This window comes from Lipotes vexillifer, unplaced genomic scaffold, assembly GCF_000442215.2.
Source record: "Lipotes vexillifer unplaced genomic scaffold, Lipotes_vexillifer_v1.1 scaffold129, whole genome shotgun sequence".
Taxonomy (NCBI): domain Eukaryota; kingdom Metazoa; phylum Chordata; class Mammalia; order Artiodactyla; family Lipotidae; genus Lipotes; species Lipotes vexillifer.
In genome coordinates, this window is record NW_006777287.1 from 795,030 (window position 1) to 821,765 (window position 26,736).

A 26,736-nucleotide genomic window follows, 5' to 3' on the forward strand; every position below is an offset into this window, starting at 1 on the left:
AGTGGGAGTTGCTGAACTTTGTGGGGCGAATGTGGAATGACAGTGATGACGTGGATATGTCCTTTTAGGATTTGTTGGTGTCTCTGTGGAGCTGTTGAACTTTCCGCATATTGGAGGCTGCAGGATCTTCCATTTATTCTGACTGCAGCCCACGTACAAAGGCCTCTCCAGCTTTGGAAGGTGGGCTGGTACTCAGAGTCAACATGCCAGCTAATGGGAAATCACCCCAGAGGTTTCCTGCCCTGGTTCCAGGACAACCTGGCAGATCATTTGAGGTAAGTAAGAGGAGCCTACTTTTCCCCATTTTTTAATTTTTAAAAATTTTTTTATTTTTTAGACCAATTTTGATTTTGAGATAATTGTAAATTCAAATGCAATGTACTGATGTACTGTTTACCCAGTTTCCCCCATCATAGCATCTTGCAAAATCTTGGTATTGATACAGTATCACAACCAGGATATTGACATACAGAACATTTCCTTTACCACAAGGATCTCTCATATTGCCCTTTAATAGTCACACCCACTTCCCTCCTCCCCCTCTCCCTCCTTAATCCCTGGCAACCAATAATCTGTGCTCCATTTCTATAATTTTGTTATTTTAAGAGTGTTATATATGTAGAATCATACAGTATGTAACCTTTTGGGACTGGCTTTTTTTACTCAGCATAATTCTCTGGAGATTCGTCCAGATTGTTGCATATATGAATAGTTTGTTCCTTTTTATTGCTGAATAGCATTCCATGGTATGGATTTACCACAGTTTGCTTAACCAGTCACTAGTTGAAGGAGTCTTGGTTGTTTCCAGTTTTTGGCTGTTATGAATAAGGATGCTGTGATTGTGTAAGATTTTTGTATCGAAGGAATGCATGTGAGTGCAATTGGTGGATTGTATGCTAAGAGCATTAAAACAATTAAGTGACCTAATTTTTAGTAGTTCTAGATTTACAGAATAATTGAGATGGTAGTATTAGTGTGGTACATTTGTTACAATTAACCAATATTGATACATTATTATTAATTATAGTCAACAGTTTACAGTAAGGTTCACTCTTTGTGTTACACATTCTATGTGTTTTGACAAATACATAATGACATATATCCACCATTACAGTTCATACAGAACAGTTTCATCTGTGCTTTAGCTATTCATTCATCTTTCCTCTCCCCCTGCCTGAAACTCTGGCAACCACACTTTTTTTACTGTCTCTATAGCTTTGCCGTTTCTAAAATGTCATATAGTTGGAATCATACAGTCTGTGGCCTTTTCAGATTGGCTTCTTTAACTCAGCAATTTGCATTCAAGTTTCCTCCATGTCTTTTCATGGCTTGATAGCTCATTTATTTTTATCACTGGATAATATTCCATTGTATGGATGTACCCCAGTTTGCTTATCCATTCACATGTTGAAGGACACCTTGGTTGTTTCCAGCGTGGGGTGATTATGAATAAAGCTGCTATAAACATATATGTACAGGTTATGGTGTAGACATAAGTTTTCCATTCATTTGGGTAAATGACTAGGAGTGCAATTGTGGGTCATATGGTAAGACTTTGTAAGAAACTACCAAACTGTCTTCCACAGTTTTTCATCATTTTCATTCTCATCAGCAATGAACGAACATTATTGTTGCTTCACATCTTTGCCAGGATTTAATACTGTCAGTTTTTTGGATTTTAACCATTCTAATAAGTGTGTAGTGGTATCTTATTGTTTTAATTTGAAATTCCATAATGAAAAATGATGTTGGACATGGTTTTACATGGTTATTTCCCATCCGTATATTTTCTTTGGTCAAGGTCTATTCAGATCTTTTGCCCATTTTGTAATGGGGTTGTTTGTTTTCTTATTGTTGATTTTTAAGAGTTCTTTGTATATTTTATTTTACTATTTAAAAATTTATTTAAAAATATTTATTTATTTATTTATTTATTTATTGGCTGTGTTGGGTGGGTTTTAGTTGCGGCACGCGGGATCTTTCCTTGCAGTGCGTGGGTTCTCTGTTGGGGCGCACAGGCTTCCCTCTAGTTGTGGTGTGTGGGCTCCAGAGTGCATGGGCTCTGTAGTTGTGGCACACTGGCTCCAGAGCGCATGGGCTCAGTAGTTGCAGCACGTGGGCTTAGTTGCCGTGCAGCATGTGGGATCTTAGTTCCCTGACCAGGGATCAAACTGGCGTGCCCTGAATTGCAAGATGGATTCTTAACCACTGGACCACGGAGGGAGTCCCTCTTTGTATATTTTTAAATACAAGTCATTTTATCAGTTATGTGTCATGCAAGTATTTTCTCCTGTTCTGGACTTGTCTCTTTATTCTCTTAACAGTGTCTTTCACAGAGCAGAATTTTAAAATTTTAATAAAGTCCAACTTTTCAGTTTTTCTTTCACGTGACGTACTTTTGGTGTTATATTTTAAAACACTGCCAAACCCAAAGTCACTTAGATTTTCTCCTGTTATTTGCAGAAGTTTTCTTTCTTTCTTTTTTTTTTGGCTGCGTTGTGCAGCTTGCGGGATTTCAGTTCCCTGACGAAGGATTGAACCTGGGCCATAGTAGTGAAAGTCTGGAATCCTAACCACTAGGCCACCAGGGAACTCCCTATTTGCAGAAGTTTTATATTTTTTTATTTTGCCTATAAGTCTAAGATCCATTTAGAGTTAATTTTTGTGAAAGTTGTCAGGACTGTGTCTAGATATTTTCTTTTTGCGTATGGATATCAAATTGTTTCAACACCATTTATTGAAAAGGCTGTCCTTTCTCCATTGAATTGCTTTTGTTTCTTTGTCAAAGATCAGTTGTCTCTATTTGTGTGGGTCTATTTTCTGGCTCTCTATTTGTTGCATTGATAAATTTGTCTATTTTTACCAATACCATACTTTTATTTATTTATTTATTTTTAAATTGAGGTATAATTGACTTACAATATTATATTAGTTTCAGATATACAACATAGTGATTCGATATTTGTATGTATTGTTAAATGATCACCATGATAAGTCTAGTTGACATCCATCACCATACATAGTTACAGAATTTTTTTTTCTTGTGATGAGAACTTTTAAGATTTACTCTCAGGCTTCCCTGGTGGCACAGTGGTTGAGAGTCCACCTGCCAATGCAGGGGACACGGGTTCGTGCCCTGGTCCGGAAAGATCCCACATGCCGCGGAGCAGCTGGGTGCGTGAGCCATGGCCGGTGGGCCTGCGCGTCCAGAGCCTGTGCTCCGCAACGGGAGAGGCCACAACAGTGAGAGGCCTGCATACCGCAAAAAAAAAAAAAAAAAAAAAAAAAAAAAAATTTACTCTCTTAGCAGCTTTCAGATATGCAATATAATATTATTAACTATAGTCACCATGCCTGTACATTACATCCCCATGACTTATTTACTTTTTAACTGGAAGTTTGTACCTTTTGACTCCCTTCACCCATTTTACCCTCTCCTCTTGCCTCTGGCAACCGCCAATCTGTTCTCTATATCTATGAGTTTGTTTTTTTGTTTGTTTTGTTTTGTTTTAGATTCCACATATAAGTGAGATCATACACTATTTGTCTTTCTCTGTCTGATTTATTTCACTTAGCCTAATGTCCTCAGGGTCCATCCAAGTTGTTGTAAACAGCAGGATGTCTTTCTTACTCATGGCTGAATAATATTCCATTGTGTATGTGTGTATATCTGTATCTATATATATATCTATCTCACATTTTCTTTATCTGTTCATCCATTGGATGGACACTTAGGTTGCTTCCATATCTTGCCTATTGTAAATAATGCTGCAATGAACATGGGAGTGCACATATCTTTTCAAGTTAGTATTTTCATTTTCTTCAGATAAATACTCAGAAGTGGAATTGCTGGATCATATGGTAGTTCTATTTTTAATTTTTTGAGGAACTTCCATACTGTTTTCCATAATGGCTGCACCAATTTGCATTCTCACCAACAGTGCACAAGGATTCTCTTTTCTCTATATCCTCGCCAACAATTGTTACTTGTCATCCTTTTGATAATAGGCATTCTAACAGGTGTGAGGTGATAGCTCACTGTGGTTTCGATTCGCATTTCACTGATGATTAGTGATGTTGAGCATCTTTTCATGTACCTATTGGCCATTGCTATGTCTTCTTTGGAGAAATGTCTATTCAGATCCTCTGTCCATTTTTAAATTGGATTGTTTTTTGCTATTGAGCTGTATGAGTTCTTTATATATTTTGGATATTAACCCCTTGTCAGATATATAATTTGCAAATATTTTCTCCCATTCAGTAGGTTGCCTTTTCATTTTGTTGATGGTTTCCTTTGCTTTGCAGAAGCATTTTAGTTTAATGTAGTCCCACTTGTTTATTTTTGCTTTTATTGCCTTTGCTTTTGGAGTCAGATCCAAAAAAATCATTGCTAAGACTGATGTCAAGGAACTTACTGCCCATGATTTCTATGAGTTTTATGGTTTCAGGTCTTACATTCAACTCTTTAATTCATTTTGAGTTAATTTTTTATATGGTGTAAGATAGTAATCCAGTTTCATTTTTTGCATGTGGCTGTCCAGTTTTCCCAACACTATTTTTTGGAGATATTGTCCTTTTCCCATTGTATATTCTTGGATCCTTTGTCATAAATTAATTGACCATATATGCATGGGTTTGTCTCTGGGCTCTTTATTCTGTTCTGTTGTTGTTTGTGTCTGTTTTTATGCCAATACCATACTGGGGTTTTTTTCACTAAATTTATTTATTTATTTTTATTTTTTTAATTGAAGTATAGTTGATTTAAAATGTTGTATTAGTTTCAGTGTACAGCACAGTGGTTCAGTTATATATATATATATATATATATATATATATAATTTTTTAGATTCTTTTCCCTTATAGGTTATTACAAAATATTGAGTATAGTTCCCTGTGCTATACAGTAGGTCCTTGTTGGTTATCTATTTTATATAGATAGTAGTGTGTATATGTTAATCCCATACTCCTAATTTATCCCTTCCCCCTTTCCCCTTTGGTAAAGGGGAGGTAACCATAAGTAACCATAAGGTAACCATGAGTTTGTTTTATGTGTCTGTGAGTCTGTTTATGTTTTGTAAATAAGTTCATTTGTATCTGTCTTTTTTTTGTTTTTTGGCTGCACCACCAGGCTTGCAGGATCTCAGTTCCCCCACCAGGGATTGAACCCAGGCCATGGCAGCGAAAGTGCTGAATCCTAACCACTAGGCCACCAGGGAACTCCCTGTGTCTTTTTTTAGATTCCACATATAAGTGATATCATATGATATTTGTCTTTGTCTGGCTTACTTCACTTAGTATGATAATCTCCAGGTCCATCTATGTTGCTGCAAATGGCATTATCTGATTCTTTTTTATGGCTGAGTAATATTCCATTGTATATATATATACCACATCTTCTTTATCCATTCTTCTGTCGATGGACATTTAGGTTGCTTCCATGTCTTGGCTATTGTAAATAGTGCTGCAGTGAACATTGGGGTGCATATAACTTTTTGAGTTATAGTTTTCTCCCATACTGTTTTGATTACTGTAGCTTTGTAATCTATAGTTGACCTTTGAACAACACAGGTTTGAACTGTGTGGATCCACTTATATGTGGATTATTTTCAATAGTAAATACTACAGTACTACACGATCTACAGTTGGTTGAATCTGTGGATACACAGAAACTGGGGATAAGGAGGAACCAAGTATATGGTGGGCCAACTATAAGTTATACATGGACTTTCAACTGCGCAGAGGGTCAATGCCCCTAATCCCGCATTGTTCAAGGGTTTTAAATCAGATAGTGTAATGCCTCCAGCTTTGTTCTTCTTTCTCAAGGTTGCTAGTGTGTTGCAGTATTTAACTTACTGCAAGAAGTGAACTTACTGCAAATAAGTAAACAACAATTTAACTTACTGCAACGTTTAGTTTTGTTAGGTTTATACTTAAGTGTTTCATACTTCTGAGTAATTATCAATGGTTTCATATTTTTTATTTTGGAGTCCACGTTTTCACTGCTAACATATAGAAAAACACTTGGTTTTTGTATGTTTTTCTATGCTTTCTATGACCTTTTCATCTGGAAATAGGGACAGTTTAATTTCTTCCTTTTTATTCTGTATGCCTTTCATTTCCATTTCTTGCCTTACTGTAATGGTTAGAACTTCCAGCACTATGTTGAATAAGAGTCGTGAGAATAGACATCCTTGCCTTGCTCTTGGTCTTCAGTCTTTTATCATGAAGTATAATGTTAGCTGTAGTTTTGTTTTATATGCTGTTTATCAAATTGAGGGTGTTCCTCTGTATTTCTCTTTCTATTCTGGTTTTTGCAGGAATGAGTGTTGGATTTTTTCAAGTGCTTTTTCTATATTGATTGATACAATCATGTGATTTTTAAAATCCTGTTAACATGGTGGAGTATATGGATTGATTTTTGAATATTGAACCTGCCTTACATCCCTGGAATAAACCGTGATTGGTCATGGTATATAATTCCTTTAATATATTAATGAATTATAGTTGCTAATATTTTGTCAAGAAATTTTGCCTCTATATTCATGAATGATATTGCTGTGTAGTTTTCTTTTTTATACTATATTCATCCAATTTTGTAATCAGGGAATGTGTTAGTTTCATGTGGTTGCTGCAACAAATTGCCACAAACTTGGTGGCTTAAAACAGCAGAAATTTATTCTCTCATAGTTCTAAAGGCCAGAAATCCAAAATAAGCATCACTGGGCCAAAATCAAGGTGTTGACAGGGCTTTACTCCCTGCAGAGGCTCTGGGGGAGAATCTGTTTCTTGCCTCTTCCAGCTTTTGGGGGCTGCAGCTATTCCTTGGATTGTGACTTCATCCCTTCATTCTTCATGGCCAGCATCTTCAAATATCTCTCTACTGTCTCTGTGTTCATCAAATCTTCTTTTGCCTCCCTCTTGTAAGGATACATGTGATCACATTTAGAACCCACCTGGATAATACAAGATACTCTCCTTATCGGAAGATCCTTAATCACATCTGCAAAGACCTTTTTATTTTTGCCATGTAAGGTGATATTCATAGAGTCCAAGGATTAGGATGTGGATATCTTTTGGGGGCCCCTTTTCACCTATCCTAGGAAAATACTAGCTTCATAGAATGAGTTTGAAAGAATTACCTCCTCTTCTGTTTCCTGTAGGAGATTATGTAATTGTGTTAATTCTTCGTTAAAAGTTTGGTAAAATTCTCCAGGGAAACCATCTGGCCAGAGATATCTTTCTTTGGGTGAGTTTTATTTTTTATTTTAAAAAACTTTCATTGGAGTATAGCTGATTTAAAATGTTGTGTTAGTTTCTGCTGTACAGCAAAGTGAATCAGTTATACATATATCCATTCTTTTTAGATTCTTTTATGAGTTTTAAATTATGGATAAATTTTCCTTAATAGTACAGGGCTACTTAAATCATCTATTTCATGTTGGATGACTTGTGGTCGTTTGTGTTTTTTGAAGAATTGGTTCATTTCATCTAAGTTATAAGTGTACAATTGTTCATAGTAATTTCTCTTTTGATGTCTGCTGGGTCTGTAGTGATATTCTTTGTTTCATTCCTGATATTGGTAATTTGTGTCCTTTCTCTTTTTTTTTGTCAGTCTTACTAAAGTTTATCAATTTTATTGATATTTTCAAAGAACCAGCTCTTTGTTTAATTGACTTTTATCTATTGTTTTTCTATTCAGCTTCATTAATTTCTCTTCTTTTCTATTATTTTCTTCCCTCTGTGTGCTCTGGGTTTATTTTGGTCTTTTTTTCTTTATTTTTAAATTGAAATATAATTGGCATATAACATTATGTAAGTTTAAAGTGACAATGTGTTGGGAGTTCCCTGGTGGCCTAGTGGTTAGGATTCCAGGCTTTCACTGCTGCAGCCTGCGTTCAATCCGTGATGGGGGAGCTGAGATCCTGCAAGCTGTCCTGTGCAGCCAAAAAAAAAAAAAAAACAAAACAAGTGACAATGTGTTGACGTGATACATTTATATACTGCAATATGATTACCCCTGTAGCATTAGCAAACACCTCAATCACATCACATAATTATCATTTCTTTTTTGTGGCAGTAACAGTTAAGATCTAGTCTCTTAGCAACTTTGTATAATACAGTATTGTTGACTATAATCACTATTCTGTGCATTAGCTCTCTTGGACTTACTTATCTACTAGTTCCAAGTTTGTACTCTTAACTTATCCTCAATATGGTCTTTTTTTCTCGGTTTTCAGTGTGGGACCTTAAATCTTTGATTTGAGACTTTCCTCTTTCAAATGTATGCATTTAGTGCTGTATATTTTCCTCTCAGCAATGCTTTAGATGTGTTCCACAAATTGTAAATATGTATTTTTTTCATTTTCATTCAGTTCATTGTATTTTTTTGGATTTCCTTTGAGACTTCCTCTTTGAACCATGGATTATTTAGAAGTGTATTGTTTCATTTCTAAGTGTATGGAAATTTTCTTGTTATCTTTCTGTTATTGATTTCTAGTTTGATTCCAATGTAGTCAGAAAAAATGCCTTGTATAATTTCAATTCTTCTAAAATTGTTGGGGTTTGTTTTACAGCCCAAGATGCGCTATATGTTCCATGGACACTTGAAAGGAGTGTGTATTCTGCTGTTGTTGGGTGGTGTGTTCTGTAAGTGTCAGTTAGATCCTGTTGGGTCATTGTGTTGTTGAGAATGCTCATTTTCTGTTTAGCTGTTCTGTAAATTGTTGAGAGAAGGGGTGTTGAAGTTTCCAACTATAATTTGTCTACTTCTTTCAGTTTTATCAGCTTTTGCTTCTGTGTTTGCTGCATACACATTTAGAATTGCTTTGTTTTTCTTAATGGATTGACTTTTTTATCATTATATATGTCTCTCTGTGTCTGGTAATTTTTTTTCTAAATTCTAATTTATCTGATATTAATATAGCTACTCATGCTTCTAGCTTTATTGAGGTATAGTGGACAATACTTCTGCTTTCTTTTAATTAATGTTTGTATGATATATCTTTTTCCATACTTTTTCCTTCAACCTGCCTATATTGCCATATTTGAAGTGACTTTCTTTTAGATACTATACAGTTGAGTCATGTTTTTAATCCTTTCTATGAGTCTCTGTCTTTTATTTGGTGTAGTTAGACCATTCACATTTAATGAAATTAATGATATGTTAGGCCTACATTTACTATTTTTCTTTTCTGTTTGTTCTCTCTGCTTTGTTTTCTGTTTTTTTTCCCTGTCTTCCTATCAGTTTCTTGAGCATATTTTAGAATTCCATTTTGACTTACATATAGTGTTTTTGAGTGTATGTCTTTGTATAGTTCATTTAATGGTTGCTCTAGATGTTACATTATATACACATAACTTATCATTGTCTACTGCTATCATTTTGCCAGTTTGAGTGAAATGTAGAAACCTTGCCTCCCTTTAATCCCCTTTGCAGTCTCCTGTTTATCATTGTCTTAAATATCTTGTCTACATACATTTAGAACCAGATCAAACAGTGTTAACATTTTTTCCTTTAATTGTCAAATGTAATTTAAAAACTCCTGAGGGGAAGGAAAGTCTATTGCACTTACCCACATTTTCATTTACTGTATTCTTTCTTACTTTGTGGTGTTCCAAGATTCTTTATTTTATCTTTCATTTTCTGTTTAGGGAATTTCCTTAAGCCATTCTTTTAAGGTAAGTCTGCTGGTGACAAATTCTATTAGTTTTCCTTCATCTGAGAATGTCTTTATTTCTCCTTCATTCCTGAAGGATATTTTCATTAGATATAGGATTCTGTCTTGACAGTTCTTTTCTTTCAGCACTTGAAAAATGTTATGCTACCTCCTATGGCATCTGTGGTTTCTGATGTGAAATCTGCTGTCGTTCACATTGTTTTGTAAGGTGTTGTTTCTCTCTCATGGCTTTCAGTGCATATAATTTATTTTATTTTTATTTTTTTAAAGATTTACTTATTTATTTTATTTATTTATTTTTGGCTGTGTCAGGTCTTAGTTGCAGCACGTGGGGTCTTCGTTGAGGCAAGTGCAATCTTTTGTTGTGGTGCGGAGGCTCTTCACTGTGGTATGTGGGCTTCTCTCTAGCTGTGGCGTGTGGGTTTTCTCTTCTCTAGTTGTGGCACACAGGCTCCAGGGTGCGTGGGCCCTGTAGTTGTGGCACACTGGTTCCAGAGCACATGGGCCCTGTAGTTTGTGGCATGCAGGCTCTAGCTGAGATGCATGAGCTCAGTAGTTGTGGCATGCGGGCTTAGTTGCCTCACGGCATGTGGGATCTTAGTTTGCTGACTAGGGATCGAACCCGCGTTCCCTGCATTGCAAGGTGGATTCTTTACCATTGGACCACCAGGGAAGTCCCTCAGTACATATATTTTAATCTTTAGTTTTCAGAAGTTTAAGGATGTGTCTTGGTGTGGATATCTTTGGTTTTATCCTATTTGGGGATTGCTCTGTTTCTTGAATCTGTAAATTTATGTCTTTTGCCAAATTGGGATGTTTTCAGCCATTATTTCTTGGTGTACTTTTAAAGCCCCATCCTCTTTCTTCTTTCCTTTTTGTGTTCTGATTACATGAATGTTGGTTCTTTTGCTACAGTCCCACAGGTCCCTGAGGCAGTATTTTTCCAGTCAATTTTGTCTGGGTAATTTCTATTCTTCTGTGTTCCATTTCACTGAGTCTTTCCTCTGTCCCATCTGTTCTGTTGTTGAGGCCATCCATTGAGGTTTTTTATGTTTTTTTTGTTTTTGTTTTTTATTTATTTTTTGGCTGTGTTGGGTCTTTGTTGCTGTGCATGGGCTTTCTCTAGTTGTGGTGAGCGGGGGCTACTCTTCGTTGCTGTGCAAGGGCTTCTCATTGCAATGGCTTCTCTTGCTGCAGAGCACAGGCTCTAGGCACACAGGCTTCAGTAATTGTGGCATGTGGGCCTCAGTAATTGTGGCTCGCGGGCTCTAGAGTGCAGGCTCAGTAGTTGTGGTGCATGGGCTTATTGCTCCGTGGCACGTGGGATCTTCCTGGACCAGGGCTCGAACCCATGTCCCCTGCATTGGCAGGGGATTCTTAACCATTGCGCCACCAGGGAAGCCCCCACCCATTGAGTTTTTAATTTTAGTTATTGTGTTTTTTAGGTCTAAAATTTCCATTTGGGTCTTTTTTATATCTTCTATTTTTTTCCTGAGACATGCTCACTGAAGCGTTTTTGTGATGACTGATTCAAAATCTTTGCTGGATAATTATCTCTGTTATGTCAGTCTTGATACCTATTGATTTTTTTTTTCATTCAGTTTGAGATTTTTCTGGTTCTTGATATGAGTGATTGTCAATTGAAACCTAGGCATTTTTGGTATTATGCTATGAGAATCTTGTTCTTATTTAAACCTGTTTTAGCTGGCTTCCTCTGACTTCACTCCAGCTGGGGAAGAGAGGGCGTCACCTCATCAATACCAAGAGGCAATATATATATATATATATATATATATATATATATACCACATCTTTTTTATTCATTCGTCTGTTGATGGATACAAGATGCTTCTGTGTCTTGACTATTGTAAATAGTGCTGCTATGAACATTAGGGTGCATGTATTTTTTTGAATTACAACTTTGTTTTGTATATGGTGTTCAGAGTTTTTAGTCATACTTAGCAGGAGGAATGGGGAGAAGTATATTTACTCTATTTTCCCAGAAACAGAAATCAGCCTACTTCTTAAGAGAGAAAAAACCCACAGAGCTCATTTCCAGTTCAGATTAAAATTACAGAACTTTTACTTCTTTGCTATTATACTTACATATCTCTTTTTGGTGGAGGTGTTATAATGACATTAACACAATTACTTTCTTGGTTTATCCTATAATATAACAAATAATGGCAAATGAAGTAAAACTAATAAGAATGGTTGCCTTTTCTAAAAAAAAGAAACATTGGGAGTGTTAGATAAATATTTTTCCATGTCCAGAAATAATTTTCTACATAATTTTAGTGGTTACATAGCACTCCATCCTTTGAGCACTTGCAATGGTGGTAAGTTTTCATTATAATTGGCAATTTGATGGTGAAACTCCTCGATTTGTTTCTTTACATACATCCATGATTATTTGTTAAAGATATTTTTTGGGAAATTGAATTTTTGTGTCACAGGAGAGGGTTCACTAAATTGTAAGGAATTCAGTGGATGACAGTGAAAAATCTTCCTCTTCACACTAAACGGTAATACTGTTTGGAGGCTGATGATTCTGGGCAATGCATGTCAACTTTTTCCTGATCAGTGCTCTACCCCTCTCCAGCTCTTCCTTCCCAGATCTTCCAAAAAAGAGTTAGAGATGGCCACATCTCCAGCCAGTTTTTATTTGTTCATTTATTTACTTATTAATTTTGTTTTCCTGTGGTTTTTAGGGAGCTTCTAAGTATAAATAGACAAATATTAGGGTAAAAGGAAGGGAAATAAAAAGAAGAAGATATCAAAACAAGTTTTAGAATGTAGGCATGTTGGTCAACAATCCTACACAATTAGAAACTTCGAAGTCTAGATTTATCTCTGATATTCTGGGACGACATAACAGAATTAGAAGTCCAATCAAACACATGAATTTCAACACCCCCACAGAGAAATCGATAATTCCTCTATAGTAAAGGTTTCCTGATACTTGAGAGTTAAGAAATCTTTTGATGGATCTTCATGTGGATGATGGAAACAGTATCTTCAATTACAACTTTGTCATAAATGCTATTACAGAACTCCTATGGCTCTTTCTCTTTTTGAAAATATATTTTTCATTCAGTGTTTAAGTAAGATTAAAACCTATAAGATTTTGCTTACAGTTAATGAGTGATAAGAGAAAGGGTGAACATTAATTATCCTCTGATTGGGTAATTAAAATACATCTGACCCAAAGTCAAGTTACTCAGTGATAAACCAGTTACTTTGTGTGGGCTTAAGAGTTTTTGACCAAAATACTTCTAAACAAAACATGCCATCTGAGAGCATAGGGATACTGGGTACATAAAATACTACATAAGAAAGTTGATGGAAGGTAGTTGTGTCAGACCTTTTGATTCTTTTTTTAAAAAATTGAAGTATAGTTGATTTACAATGTTGTGTTAGTTTCTGGTGTACAGCAAAGTGATTCGGTTACACACACACACACACACACACACACACACACACATATATATATGCTTTTTCATTATAGGTTACTACAAGATATTGAATATAGTTCCCTTTGCTATACAGTAGGACCTTATTTATCTATTTTATATATAAGACCTTTAGATTCTTTAGGCTTCTAACAGTTGGTTGCCATATCCAGGGACTTTGCAACCAGTTCATCGTTATTTTCTCTCTTGACTTTTCTGAGTTGGACAGTTTTAACCCACACCCACTAAGCAGGATTAAAGAGACACTTTAAAATAAAGATTAGTTAGAAAACATAAAGCAATTCTACATCCCAGTAGAATTTTAGTTGAATTAAATTGTAAGAGAAATGCAATGATTATTGCACCTATTGTTCTAGTCTCACTACATCTGTTGAGTAGAATTTGCATTCCAAGTGTTTTCATCTTCACCATCATTGAGTCCTTAATCTGTCTCCCTTCCTTTTTGAAGTCTTCCCCATGCTTCTCTGACACTCCTTTCTGGCTGGTTCTCTTTTTTTCTGAGTTGCTAGATGGTGCACAGTTTTGAGAGTTCTGATGATGTTGTTATCAAAGAAGTCTGTGCAGGAGGAGCATTACCAAATAAGAAATTGCTAATCAATGTCCAGATGACGTGGCATGGATAAAGTACCATCCCCAACAGTGTCCAAATGTCTCCACTGGAAGAGTGCACCATGGATGTAGTTGGTCTTTCAGCCTGTGCAGTAACTGCCATGCTTTTTCTCAAGGAGCATCCAGAGGGAACTGATTCATAAAGGAAGAACCATCAAGAAGACAGAATTGAGGCTTCCCTGGTGACGCAGTGGTTGAGAGTCTGCCTGCCGATGCAGGGGACACAGGTTCATGCCCTGGTCCGAAGATCCCACATGCCGCGGAGCGTCTGGGCCCGTGAGCCATGGCTGCTGAGCCTGCGCGTCCGGAGCCTGTGCTCCGCAATGGGAGAGGCCACAACAGTGAGAGGCCCGCGTACTGCAAAAACAAAACAAAACAAAACACAGAATTGAATTATTGCAACAATGTTTCTTTCTCTAGCATAAGATTCCCTCTTGAATTCCACTTTTGCCTGTTGTCAGCAACATTCCGTTCATGATGCCCAAAGATGTCAAGAGAGCTACCGCTTTTTGCAATTCAGACATAGCTTACTTTTTTTCAGGCCCTTATACAAATATGGCCTTCATTTGGGTCATTTTATAGAGAGGAGCTAGCAATGTTTGCAGATGTGGACCATGCATCCTGCAAAATCCATGTAATCTGATCATGGGCTGTGTTTCTTCTTAGTACCAAAGGTAGGCAACAACACTTCATTTTTTGTTGCCTGTGGAATGTCACATGTGGCTCCTGCCAAGGGTATTCCTAAGAATTTCACCATTTGAGTGGGCCCTTAGATTTTTGTTGGATTTATCAACTAGCTTCTGTTGATCATATGTTTCACTGTTGCATTTAAGTCAGTCCTTGTTCGATCTTCAGTTTCCAATATTATGATATCATCAATGTAGTATATTATTATACTTGGGACCTGCATTAAGTCTAAATCCCTTCTAACCAAATTATGACAGTTGAATTATGACAGCTGGTGAATTCAAATAACATTTTGACAGTACAGTAAATGTAAATTAGGATCCTTCCCACATGAAAGCAAACTGTAGTTGACTCTTCCTATATTGAGATAGGGAAAAAAGCATTTGCAGGATCAGTCACTGAGAACCAGTCTCCTTTAGCTTCCTGTATTTTTCCACTGTTGAAACCATATCAGGAAGTACTGATGCTATTAGGTGATACTAATTTATTTAAGCCTTGATGATCTGCTGTTAGTCTCCCTGAGCCATCCGCCTTTTTCATGGGCCACTCAGGGCTATTCTAAGAGAATTTGTTGGACCAGCACTCCAGCTTCTAACATGTCATTAATTAAAATGGTAACTTTTTTTGTCCACCACATTTTCTACACTGCTTCAAAATAACAACTTGTATGAGCTTAGGCAATTATAAAGATTCTCATTTATCTTGTGCAATTAATACTGGCCAAGGGATGAACTTATACTCCTCTTGTTTTATAATACTATGTAGGAGAAGTATTCCCCAGTCAGACATAAATGTCCATCTCAGGAATACATTTAGATGAAGGAGGTACAGTTCACATAAAGTCTATTCAAATATTCCCATTTTCATGCAGATTTTCACCTTAATTCCATCAGCTGTTGCATCCCTATATCCTTTTAATCTAACTGTGGCCCCTGTTAGGACTTGACCAACAGATTTTGGAATCACAGTGCATTATTCTTCCATGTCAAAGAGTCCCAGAAAACTTTCTTCTCTGCCCTCTGGCCATTTACCCACATATGTGCATATGGCCTTTGGGTACTCAGCTGGGTGTTGAGCCTGGCTGAAGACTAAGATAAACCTTGAGTCCATACTGATAGTAAATGTATGAACGAGGGAGAAAGGAAAAGCTCTTCCTTAAGGTCTAGTGGCAACTAGTAATGTGGAAAGAATGATGGAGTTAGAAAAATAACCTTTTGCAACCATTCTAGTTAGTAATAGTTAAGCCAAGCAAGAATCATTGATGGATGCCAAAGCTATTGGATGAAAGCTTAATGAGGAACAACACATTTACATAGTTTCAAGGTATGTTCCTACACATTGCTCATTAATTACATAGGGAAAATTGGTAACTTTACAGTGGAGAAAACTGACGGACACTACCTTAACTAAATGATCAGAAACATAAAAATTTTAATTTGAAGAGTCCTCATAATCTCATCTTCTGGAGATAACCAGTCTTAACAGTTCAGTAACTATCCCTCAGGAATTCTGAAGTTTTTCTGGATATGACTGTCTGATTGATTGTTCCAGAGACATTTGTTGAAAAGAGTATCCTTTCCCCACTGAATATTCTTTTTTTTTTTTAACATCTTTATTGGAGTGTAATTGCTTTACAATGTTGTGTTAGTTTCTCCTGTATAACAAAGTGAATCAGCAATACGTATACATATATCCCCATATCTCCTCCCTATTGTGTCTCCCTCCCACCTTCCCTATCCCACCCCTCTAGGTGGTGACAAAGCACCGAGCTGATCTTCTTGTGCTATGCGTCTGCTTCCCACTAGCTATCTATTTTACCTTTGGTAGTGTATATATGTCCATGCCACTCTCTCACTTCGTCCCAGCTTACCCTTCCCCCTCCCCGTGTCCTCAAGTCCGTTCTCTACGTCTGTGTCTTTATTCCTGTCCTACCCCTACGTTCATCAGAACCATTTATTTTTTTTTAGATTTCATATATGTGTGTTAACATATGGTATTTGTTTTTCTCTTTTTGACTTACTTCACTCTGTATGACAGACTCTACCACTCATCCACCTCCCTACAAATAACTCAATTTCGTTTCTTTTTATGGCTGAGTAATATTCCATTGTATATATGTGCCACATCTTCTTTATCCGTTCATCTGTTGATGGACACTTAGGTTGCTTCCATGTCCTGGCTACTGTAAACAGTGCTGCAATGAACATTGTGGTACATGACTCTTTTTGAATTATGGTTTTCTCAGGATATATGCCCAGTAGTGGGATTGCTGGGTCATATGCTAGTTCTATTTTTAGTTTTTTAAGGAACCTCCATAGTGGCTGTATCAATTTACATTCCCACCAACAGTGCAAGAGGGTTCCCTTTTCTCCACACCCTCTCCAGCATTTATTGTTTGTAGATCTTTTGATGATGGCCATTCTGACTGGTGTGAGGTGATACCTCATTGTAGTTTTGATTTGCATTTCTCTAATGATTAGTGATGCTGAGCATCCTTTCATGTGTTTGTTGGCCATCTGTGTGTCTTCTTTGGAGAAATGTCTATTTAGGTCTCCTGCCCATTTTTGGATTGGGTTGTTTGTTTTTTTGATATTGAGCTGCATGAGCTATTTGTATATTTTGGAGATTAATCCTTTGTCAGTTACTTCGTTTGCAAATATTTTCTCCCATTCTGAGGGTTGTCTTTTGGTCTTGTTTATGGTTTCCTTTGCTGTGCAAAAGCTTTGAAGTTTCCTTAGGTCCCATTTGTTTATTTTTGTTTTTATTTCCATTTCTCTAGGAGGTCCCCACTGAATATTCTTGACACCTTTGTCAGACATCAATTGATCATATATGTGTGTGAATCTATTTCTAAATTCTATTTTGTCTCATGGATATCTTTTTAAAATATTAATTTATTTATTTTGGCTGCGCCAGCTCTTAGTTGTGGAACGCGGGATCTTCGTTCCGGCATGTGGGATCTTTGTTGTGGCATGCATGCGGGATCTAATTCCCCGACCAGGAATTGTACCTGGGCCCCCTGCATTGGGAGTGTGGAGTCTTACCCACTGGACTACCAGGGAATTCCCTCTCATGTATATCTTTACAAAAATACTACACTGTTTTGAAAACTGTAGCTTTATAAGTCATGAAATGAGGTAATGTAAGTCCTCTAACTTTTTTCTTGTTCAAAATTGCTCTGGCTAATCTAAGTCTTGTGGTTTTATTTCTATATTAATTTTAGAATCAGCTTGTCCATTTTTGGTTCTTAAATTTCTTTATTGATTGTGATCAGTGTTGCTTGTAATATTTCAATTTTAAGGAACTTACCGAGATTGTTTTCTTTGTGCCTTAGTATATGATCAAGTTTTGTGAATGTTCCATGTACACCTGAGAAAAAGTATATTCTATATGATCTGGGTATAGTGTTTCTTTCTTTTGTTCTTTCCTTCTCTCTCCCTCTCTCCCTCCTTCCCTCCCCCCCCTTTCTCTCTCTCTTTAAAAGTCTCCCATTAGAGAAAGCTTCTATTTCTTCTTGTATCTCTGTAGTTTTCAGCTTATGTAGGCTTTTGCTGTGTTACTTTGTGCATAGATATTTACAAATATCTTTATTGTTATATCTTCATTGTGAACAGGGCTTGTAACATTACGAAGTATCCCTCTTTATCTTATATCCTTTTGGAATTCTACTCTGTCTGGTATCAGGATTTCAATCCCTGCTTTTATATTGTTTTCATTTGGTAAATCTTTGCCCATTGTTTTAACTTTAGCCTTTTTGAAAGACCATTTTAAGCATGTCTCTTGTATACAGCATTGTGTTGGGTTCTGCTTTACAAGGCAATGTGAAAACCTTTTTATTTTAATAGATGAAGTAAGCCTTTTCACATTTATTTGTATTACTGTTTGGTAATATAAATAATACAAATATGTTCTCAGTTCTCTCATTTTATCTTATGATGTAATTATGGTGTGTATTTGTTATATTTACTGTGTTTCTTTTTCTATTGAGTGTTTCCTCTAAACTTTTTCTGGTAGTTAGGAAGACTTGTATTTTTATGCTGGTGGTTACCTTTGTGTTAATCCTTTTTATAGTACTCTTAGTCAACCCTTTTATCTTTCTTTTTATTTACATATTTATTTATAAAATAGTATATATTTAAGGTGTACAGCATGATGATTTGATATACATATACATAGTGAAATGATTCCTACAGTTAAGCTAATTAACATGTCATCTCCTTACATAGTTACCATTTTTTGTGTGTGATGAGTGCACCTGAAATTTACTCTCTTAGTATATTTCCGTTGTTCAATACAGTGTTAAGTATAGTCATCATGCTTGTATATTAGATCTCTAGACTTTATTCATCCTATATAAATGTAACTTTATACTCTTTGACCAACATCTCTCCTCATTTCCCCCATACCCTTGGTAACCACCATTTTACTCTTTGCTTCTGAGTTTGACTTTTTAATTTTTTTTTTAGATTCCACATATTAGTGAGATCATACAGTATTTGTCTTTCTGTCTGACTTATTTCACTTAGCATAATATCCTCCAGGTTCATCCATGTTGTTGCAAATGGCAGGATTTCCTTCTTTCTCATGGATGAATACTACTCCACTATATATATACCAGATCTTTTTTATCCATTCATCCACTGATGGACACTTAGGTTATTTCCATATATTGGCTATTGCAAATAATGTTGCAATGAACATGGGAGTGCAGATACCTATTTTCATTTCCTTTGGACATATACCCAGAAGCAGGACCGCAGGATCATACAGTAGTTCTAGTTTTAATTACTTGAGTAATCTTCACACTGTTTTCCATAATGGCTTTACCAATTTACCTTTTTTTTTTTTTTTCGGTAAGTGGGCCTCTCACTGTTGTGGACTCTCCCGTTGCAGAGCACAGGCTCCGGACGTGCAGGCTCAGCGGCCATGGCTCACGTGCCTAGCCACTCCACGGCATGTGGGATCTTCCTGGACCGGGGCACGAACCCGTGTCCCCTACATCAGCATGTGGACTCTCAACCACTGCGCCACCAGGGAAGCCCCAATTTACCTTTTTTAAATTAATCTTTTACCACCTAATTTGTCTCTCATCTGTTACCTATACAGCAGTAAATGATCTTATTCAGTTTCCCCCTTTCTTTCTCTTCTCCTCCCATATTTTAGTTGTATTTTTTCTACTTTGTCAGAACACTTAATGTGTATACGTTATCCTTCAACCCATGACCCCAGCCTTATTTTAGTCTTAGCTCTACCATTAAATATATGAAATGCTTACTGTCAGTCCTTTTGCCAGAATTTTCCCATTCATTGTTTTTGGTTGAAGCTCATTGTTTAGTATAGTGCTATCCAGTAACACTTCCTTCAGTGATGGGAATGTTCTGTATCTGTGCTGTCCAGTACTGTCCAGTACTGTAACCAGCCACATGTGGCTACTGAGCACTGGAAATGTGCTTTAGTGTGACTGAGGAACTGAATTTTTAATTTTATTCCATTTTAATTCATCAAAATTTAAACTCAAATAGCCACATGTGGTTAGTGGCTACCATATTAAACAGTGAAGCTCTAGCAAATTCCTTAGGAAGGGCACACATATTCTGGCCTATTCAAAACTTTTTCTGACGGCCTTGATACTTGAAGGGTATCTTGGCTGGATATAATTTCCTTTATTTGTACTTTCTTTCCTTAATTTTCTTGAACGTGCTGTTCTACTATTGCCTTGCTTTCTGTGTTGTTTTTGAGAAATCGATGCCGATCTAATTCTTTTGCCTGGAGGCCCTGAGGAATATTTTTCTTTGCCTTTAAATTCTAGTAGTTTTAATTAGGATATATCTCAGAGTTGATTGTTCCAAGTCAATTTTTCTTGGTACCCAGTGGGCCCTTTGATTGTGTTGAGGTTTGTTTTATGATCCAGGATATGGTCTAGCTTGGTGAATATTCCATGTATACTTGAAGAAACAGTTAATCTCAATTTTTGAGTGAAATGTTCTACAATTCCTTGGATGATTGGTGGTGTTCAGTTTTTCTGTATCCTTGTTGATTTTCACTCATCACTAAGAGAGGTGATGAAAGTTGGCAGCCATATTTGTGGATTGTCCCATTTCTTCTTTCAGTTTTGCTTCATGTATTTTGAAGCTATATTGTTAGGGCGATCACCCCCACACCCCTGTTCCCAGGGCTTCCCAATCTTGGTCCTCTAGCTGGACAGTTGGGGCTTTCATCTCCATCCTGGCACTCACTTTCTGCAACTACGTTTGCCCTTGAGGCCAAGTGGTGAGAGGTTAGAAGAAAGGCAATGGGGATCCTTCCCATACTCTTCAGACCACTATTCCTCTGGCCAAAGAAGAGGATTCCTCTCCCTTAGAGTTTGAGGAGCCTGCTGCTGCAAGGTTACATCTTTGGCACTGGGATTTACTTTGGGGCAGGACTGCATGAGAAAGAAAAGAGGCTTTGTCTCATTTTCTCTGTCCCACAAGAGCCCCTCCCACCCCCTTTCAGTCTTCATATCATATTGGTGTACCTGCTGACTCTGTATTTGATGCCTCTCTCAAGCTCTGTGTTCTCTTAGCCAGCCAGTTTATTCTGGTGGCTTCAGCTAGTGCTGAAATGCTACTGCCTCTCAATCCTTCGTCTATCCTAGCCTCCTCTCACAGATCCAGCATCATGTATGCACCTTCCAGCTGGACGTCTCTATCAGTATGTGACATAAACACTCCAGCTCAGGTCCAAGATCTATCTCAATTTCCCCTTCTGCCAACCCACTGTCATTCCTGTTTTGCTAATCTCAATATTGTGGCACCAGCCTCAACCCAGCTCTTCATGCCTTTATCCTGGGAGTAATATTCTCTCCCTTTCTCCTACTTGACAATACTTCTGTAAAACTTATAAATCTAACTCTATTGTGGGAAGGTCAGAAAATATTCTGATCATATAAAGAGTCAAGTATTTTGGAGATTGATGATATATAGGAAAAAAAAGGTGAAAATCCCTCCACTGTCTGCCCCTGAATATCTCTATAGCCCTTTATCTCATCACAGCCCAAAGCACTGTTTTCCTGTCATACTGTGCTATTTATAGTTCTCTAACTCACCATGTGTGCTTCATGTCTTCCTGCCTTTTCTCATACTACTGCCCCATATTCGTGAGGGAGATTATATTCTTGTTTAAGGATTCAAAGCTCTACCTCCCCAATAACACAGGTTGGAATCTTATTCCATCCCTTGTGAAAGCCCATTGCACCCTGTACACATGTCCAGCATAACTCCTATAACATCTCATTGCAGGTGTGTGTTCACATATAGGCATACCTCCGAAATATTGGAGGTTTGGTTCCAGACCACTGCAATAAAGAAAATATCGCAATAAAGCGAGACACATGAATTTTTTGGTTTCCCGGTGCATATAAAAGTTACATTGACATTATACTGTAGTCTATTAAGTGTGCCATAACATTATGTTTAAAAAAACCAATGTACATACGTTAATTAAAAAATACTTTGTTGCTTAAAAATGCTAACCATCGGGCTTCCCTGGTGGCGCAGTTGTTGAGAGCCCGCCTGCCGATGCAAGGGACACGGGTTCGTGCCCCGGTCTGGGAAGATCCCACATGCCGCGGAGCAGCTGGGCCCGTGAGCCATGGCCGCTGGGCCTGCACATCCGGAGCCTGTGCTCCGCAACAGGAGAGGCCACAACAGTGAGAGGCCCGCGTACCAGAAAAAAAAAAAAAATTGCTAACCATCATCTGACAATTGCAGGGTTGCCACAAACCTTCAATTTGTAAAAAACGTGGTATCTGTGAAGCACAATAAAGTGAAGCGCAGTAAAACACGGCATGCCTGTGCAAGTCTCCTTATTGGGGTACGAGCTCCTTGAGAGCAGGCACTCTATCTTTGTTTCCCCAGCAATTGGGACAGGTCCAGGCACAGAGTGTTAACTCAGTAGTCAGTGGTCTTTTCTCCATGAATTGAAAAATTAATACACTAGCAGGACTGTTCTGTGTTTTTCTCCCCCAAAGTATAGTATCAAGCAAGACAGGGTCAGGTTTCCAGTGCCAGCTAAAAATTGTCACTTGCTATCTGCCCCTACAAGGATGAAGTCACTAGCCACTGCAGGCACTGACCTTCAACATACCCTGAAAGGAGTTCAGGGTGGAGATCAGGAATGAGGTACTCTGTGCTCTGGGAAAAACTGGCAGATCAGGCCTTCAGATAGTTAGATATTTTCAGGAGAAAATTTTCTGAACTCAATTTCTTGCATCTTCTCATATCTAGCAAAGCACTAAAACCATTAACGGAGACATCTGCTCCTTCTGACTAGCGGCAACCTTCTACCAAGATGTGTGCTTAATTGCATGTACCCCCTTCACCAAAATCACATATATACTGACCTCCCCCCTTGCCTCTTCAGAGCAGTTCCTCAGAGCTATCTGAGAGGCTGTCTCCTGAGCTATAGTCCTCATTTTGCCCTAAATAAAACTTAACTCACAACTCTCACATTGTGCTTTTTTTTTTTCAGTTGACACCAGTGTAGCTTTTTCTAGTCAACTGTCAAAAGTGCTCTATTGAAAGAATTAGTTCCCACACATCTTTTCCATGTGTCCCATTCTGATCATTGCAGATTGTTGTTACAGGGATCTGTGTCATTTGAAGATGTGGCTGTGAATTTTACCCGACAGGAGTGGTACAGACTGGACCCTGCCCAGAGGACCATGCACAAGGATGTGATGCTGGAGAACTACAGCAACCTGGCGTCTGTGGGTGAGGATTATTGTCCATGTAACTCCTGGTAGCATGTGTTTCCTTTCTTGGTTGCTGTAACCTGGGCAGCCTTTGCAGAGTTCACTGATACTTTAGTTCTAGATTCAAGGGGTCACAGATGATTTATCAGTTTGGGGCACCAGGAAGAGTGTGTGTGTTCTCACTTCCCCAATGAAAGGTTTCAATGGGCGCCCTTCCTTGTGCAGCTCATGAAGATGCACTTTTCTCCTCCATCAGAGGCCCTAAAGCTCAGACAACTTGGCCCACGTCCTGTGCCATTTCCCATTAACAGGCCTCTGCGTGGCCAAACCAGACATGATCTTCAAGTTGGAGCGAGGGGAAGAACTGTGGATATTAGAGGAGGAATTCTCAGGCCATGGTTACCCAGGTGAGTGAGCAAGAACTAGACATATGGAAAATAGGGGAAATAAGAGCTCAGGAATTCAGGTCAGAGGTTAAGTTTGGGCAGTGTTTTTCAGGAATCTCTTTCAGAGGCCCTTGCTCTTTGAAAATGACCAGAGGACAAAGGTCTATATGCTTTAGATACCTAAATCCTACATCCCAATATCATGCTCACACTTAAGTGCTCTCTCCTATTTTATCTCAATTTTTGTAGTCATTTACCACTCTTATCTTTCCCTGCCTGCCTCAGCTTAGACATTTATTCTTAGCTAGTCTGTCTCTCTTTAGTATTCTCAATTGCCTTCCTTCCCTCCATTGCCTTGGATGCCTTCTGTTGTCAAGCAATCATTCATACATTCATTTAGTCATCTACTAAATCTTAAATGAGGTCAACTATATGCTGGTCACATTCTAGGTGTGGGGATCCGGTAGTGAATAAAGTAATATCTCTGTTCTCCTGGAGCTTGCAGTCTAATGAGGGAAAGAGACCAGAAACAAACAAATACATGGTGTTTAGTGGTGAAAAGAAAATCAATTCAAGATAAGAAGAACAGACAGTGATGGAGTTTGTGCTTTTGGGGAATGTGGTCAGAGAAGACTCTTTGGGGAAGTTAACATTAGTGCACCAACATCAGTGAAGTGAGAGAGACAGAGCCATGTGGAATTTTAGTATTCTGAGCAGAGAGAACAGTAAGTGCCAAGCCTAGTCTGAGCAATATATCATAGGAACAGCAAAGATGCTGGTGTGGCTTAATGGTGGGTGGTGAGAGTGTTAAGAGGTGATATCAGAGAGTTAGCCAGGGGCTAAGTTATGTAGAATTTTTATAGGCTTTGTTAAGCATTTTAATTTTACACTGTGACAAGGGAAAGCCTATGTTGGTTTTGAGTGAGAAATATCATCTGATTTGTTTTTAAAGGCTCTCTGTCACTGCTGTGTGCCAACAATTCTGTTGGGGGTAATGCCCTCAGTCATGATAATGACCTTCAGCATCAGAAGATTCAAACTTTGGATCAAACTGTTGAATATGGGAAAGCCTTCTACAAGAGAACAGCCTTTGTTGGACATAAAAGAACACACACAGGAGAGAAAAACTTTGAATGTCATGAATGTGGGAAAACTTACTGCAGGAAATCAAATCTTATTGAACATCTGAGAATACACACAGGCGAGAGACCCTATAAATGTGGAGAATGTGCAAAAACCTTTAGTGCAAGATCATACCTCATTGCTCATCAGAAAACTCACACAGGGGAGAAGCCCTTTGAATGTAATGAATGTGGAAAATCTTTTGGCAGGAAGTCACAACTCATTCTACATCAGAGAACACACACAGGAGAGAGACCCTATGAATGCACTGAGTGTGGGAAAACCTTTTCTGAGAAGGCAACCCTCATGATTCATCAGAGAACTCACACAGGGGAGAAACCCTATGAATGTGGCGAATGTGGGAAAACATTTCGTGTTAAGATATCCCTTACTCAACACCAGAGAACTCACACAGGGGAGAAACCGTATGAATGTGGTGATTGTGGGAAAAACTTTCGTGCAAAAAAATCCCTAAACCAACATCAAAGAATTCACACAGGCGAGAAACCGTATAAATGTGGTGAATGTGGGAAATTCTTCAGAATGAAGATGACTCTCAATAATCACCAGAGAACTCATACAGGTGAAAAACCCTATCAGTGTAACGAATGTGGGAAATCTTTCAGGGTGCACTCATCTCTTGGAATACATCAGCGAATTCACACAGGAGAGAAACCTTATGAATGTAATAAATGCGGTAATGCCTTCTATGTCAAAGCACGCCTCATTGAACATCAGAGAATGCATTCAGGAGAGAAACCCTATGAATGTAGTGAATGTGGAAAAATCTTCAGTATGAAGAAATCCCTGTGTCAACATCGGAGAACTCACGTAGGAGAGAAACTTTATGAATGAAGTGAATGCAGAAATGCCTTCTATGTGCAAGTATGCCTCATTGACACAGGAGAGAGACCCTTTGAATGTCAAGGATGTGGGAAAGCCTTCTGCCAGAAAGCACACCTCAGAGAACATCAGAGAACTCACTTAGGCCAGCCCTTGCCTTGTACTATGGAGAAAGCTTCTCTAAGAAGATTCCCCTCACCATTTGACCAAGCCCTTTGGGCCATCTGATTACTGGTGTACACAGAGTGCACTTTTAACAATTTGGCTCTTACGTTGGTGTGAAAATTGTCCTGATCGCCTTAGGGAGTGGCTCATTGTTGTTTTCATTTCATTTGGATTTCCCTAATTAGTGGTGAGGTTGAACATTGGCTTACCTGTTGACTGGCCATTTGTTTTATTTCGTCTGTGCAATGACTGTTCATATTCTTTGCTCATTGTTTTCTAATGGGCTGTTTATCTTTTACTTCTTGGTTTAAATGTTGTTTTTCTTGTTTTTTTAATATGTGAAAATATAAAAATCCTTTTTCAGTCATGTGTGTTGCAAATATCTCCTCTCAGACTGTGACTGTTTATTTAATTTTTTTAACTCTTTTCTTCTGCTGAGGTTTTATGTTTTCATATTATTGGTTTCAAGGTGATAATATTCTCCTATACTTTCCTCTAAAGTGAAGGTTTCACTTTCAACATTTAGAATTTTAATCTACCCTAAATTTTTTCTTTGTAATATGAAGTCTACAATATATAATGCTGTATTTCTTTTAAATACTTTACATCAGTGGTATCACACTATTTTTAAACTTATGCAACTTGCTTTTTTTCACAAAGTGTTACATTTCCAAGATCTATCCATGTTGATAAATATATTTATTTATCTCTCCATTCCCCTAGTGAAAGACATTTGTATCATTTTTGTGTTTAGTGTTTAAATCTAGAAGTGGAAATGATGGGTCCAGGGTGTAGACAGTATGCCAGTTATTAATCTCTTGTGCTTCAGCTCCAAACCTACCCTTCTATACTCAGCTTTGTGATGCTGGGGCCATGACTCTACAGAACACATTTCTGTCTTGCCAGCTGCTACTCCCTGTTGGGTCCTACCAGTAAGAGATACTAAATATAAATATTGAGCCTGCAGAAGGAAGAAGGGACTTGCTCCTTTTTTCCTTCTTGTTGGCTCCCTGTTCATCTGTCAGCCCAGCATTGCTTCT

The 26,736-nt window shown here is 37.8% G+C and overlaps 1 protein-coding gene across 1 annotated transcript; it reads left to right on the forward strand.

Moving 5' to 3' along the window:
• The first annotated feature begins 203 nt into the window (after positions 1-203).
• On the forward strand, positions 204-25,759 carry ZNF157 (zinc finger protein 157). Its single transcript, XM_007450931.1, is given in 4 exon segments — positions 204-275; positions 23,073-23,199; positions 23,492-23,587; positions 24,519-25,759. Coding segments are annotated over 4 exon segments (1,536 nt in total).
• Positions 25,760-26,736: the final 977 nt, after the last annotated feature.